Source organism: Olea europaea, chromosome 4 (genome assembly GCF_002742605.1).
Source record: "Olea europaea var. sylvestris chromosome 4, O_europaea_v1, whole genome shotgun sequence".
NCBI lineage: Eukaryota > Viridiplantae > Streptophyta > Magnoliopsida > Lamiales > Oleaceae > Olea > Olea europaea.
In genome coordinates this window covers 5,614,244-5,616,111 of record NC_036240.1, presented here as the reverse complement: position 1 = coordinate 5,616,111, position 1,868 = coordinate 5,614,244, and the positions used below count along the sequence as shown (strand labels likewise).

General features: G+C 33.2%; 1 protein-coding gene across 1 annotated transcript in view; it reads left to right on the top strand.

Annotated features, from left to right (window-relative positions):
* Nucleotides 1-1,158, top strand: part of LOC111392777 (GDSL esterase/lipase At4g16230) — a 1,838-nt gene extending 680 nt beyond the window's left edge. Inside the window, exons 4-5 of the mRNA XM_023018175.1 lie at nt 358-613; nt 812-1,158. Of these exons, the coding sequence (XP_022873943.1) occupies nt 358-613; nt 812-1,041 (486 nt within the window). The 3' untranslated portion in view covers nt 1,042-1,158. The remainder of the gene's footprint in view (nt 1-357; nt 614-811) is intronic.
* The last annotated feature ends 710 nt before the right edge of the window (nt 1,159-1,868 follow it).

The following is a 1,868-nucleotide window of genomic DNA, read 5'->3' as shown; positions in this document are numbered from 1 at the left end:
GAAATTTCATATTAATCACTAAACATCATTTTGTAGTGATCTTACAATTGATTACAATTGAATCTTGATTCTTGAACTTAAATATTTTTTGATAATTTTGGAAATTCCATCAATATGTGGCAATGTAACTGACAATTAGCAGTCTAGTTGGCAGATAAATAGACTGTCTTCCTTTTATTTGTTTCAACATACATGGATGGAATCACCAAACTGTAACAAAGTTTGTTGATTGAGCTTGAAATAAATTGAAGTTTAGCGACGACTAGTGTTTTTTAGCATACCAAACCTGTACCATAAATTTACTTTTCATTATCCTTTTCAATGGGATTGATCGACATTTCATTTTAATTTTTCCAGAGGCTATATAATTTGGGTGCTAGAAAATTAATTGTGGCAAATGTGGGGCCTATTGGGTGTATCCCATATCAAAGGGAGATAAATCCATCTGCAGGGGATAACTGTGTGGCTTTTCCCAATCAACTTGCAGAAATGTTTAACAGCCAATTGAGGGGTCTTCTGACAGAGTTGAATGCAAATCTTCAACGATCAAAATTCATTTATGCAGATGTATACCACATAGTTGGGGATATTATTCAGAACTACCAATCATATGGTAAGAAAAATAATTATTTTTCAAGCTACTTTTTTCGCAATTCTGATTAAATAAAGCATGTCGTAAGTTGGGCCATCATCCATTTTGGAAATTTTGCACGTCAAGCGCTTACAAAATTTAAGTTCTGAGATGAAGTGATTCAAATGTCGAGTTGACACAAAGTTCATATGACATGCTAATGCTTACACTTCTATGCAGGATTTGAGAATGCAAATTCTGCTTGCTGCTATGTTGCGGGTCGATATGGAGGACTTATACCATGTGGTCCACCATCGAAAGTGTGTGCAGAAAGATCCAAGTATGTTTTCTGGGATCCATACCATCCATCTGATGCTGCAAATTCCATTATAGCTGAGCGTGTGTTGGATGGAGATTCAACTGTTATTTGGCCTATGAATGTAAGACAGTTAATGAAATCACAGCCGTAGGATTAATAGGCTATTATATCGAGGCGATAGACAAAAAAGGCATTAAGGATGGAACTTGCAAAGTCGATTGTGCACTAGTTGGAGAAACTTCTTTATATTGGATTGGATTTGGATAAATTGTCTATTTGTTTACTTATTGAAAACTTACAGAAGAAAATTATTAAAATGTAATGAAATTTATACCAAATATATCAGGTTTTTCATTTCTTTGTTTATTTCTACTTATTTTCGAGGGGTGAAATAAAGAAAGACTTCTTCAAATATTTCCTATGATATTACACATTGTTGTAAAAGGTGTAACACGGAGCAAGATAATGAGGTCAAGTCTCAAGTCTTACGAGCCTAGGTATGCATAAAAAGTGTTTTCTTATTTCTTGCGTTATACTTATCCTATGGCAATTAAATAAATCAAATAATGTATATTAAACAACTAAAATCATAAATGCTATAATTACTTAATAATTCATATGATTAGACAATTTTCAATAGACAACCAGAAATTCAAAGAACAATACTCTTTTTGAGATAAATGGAAATTGACTACACTAATTTAGTGCCTAGACCTACATTAGCTATTAGGTCGAAATGGTCCAAAAAAATTAGACAAAATTATTAAAAAAAGACACCCTCCTTTTGGGGTCTATGCCCGCATTACAGTCAAAAGAGAAGTTGATCGTCTTTTTCCTTGCCTTGGTCATATTTGGAGCATTTTGAAATGCCTTGTGTAGGCGTTCAAAACTTTTAGAACACTAGTATTACACAAAGGAAGTGTAATTCGGCATAGATCTAGATGATTGATGTAAGAAATACAAAACATGTTGTTGGAC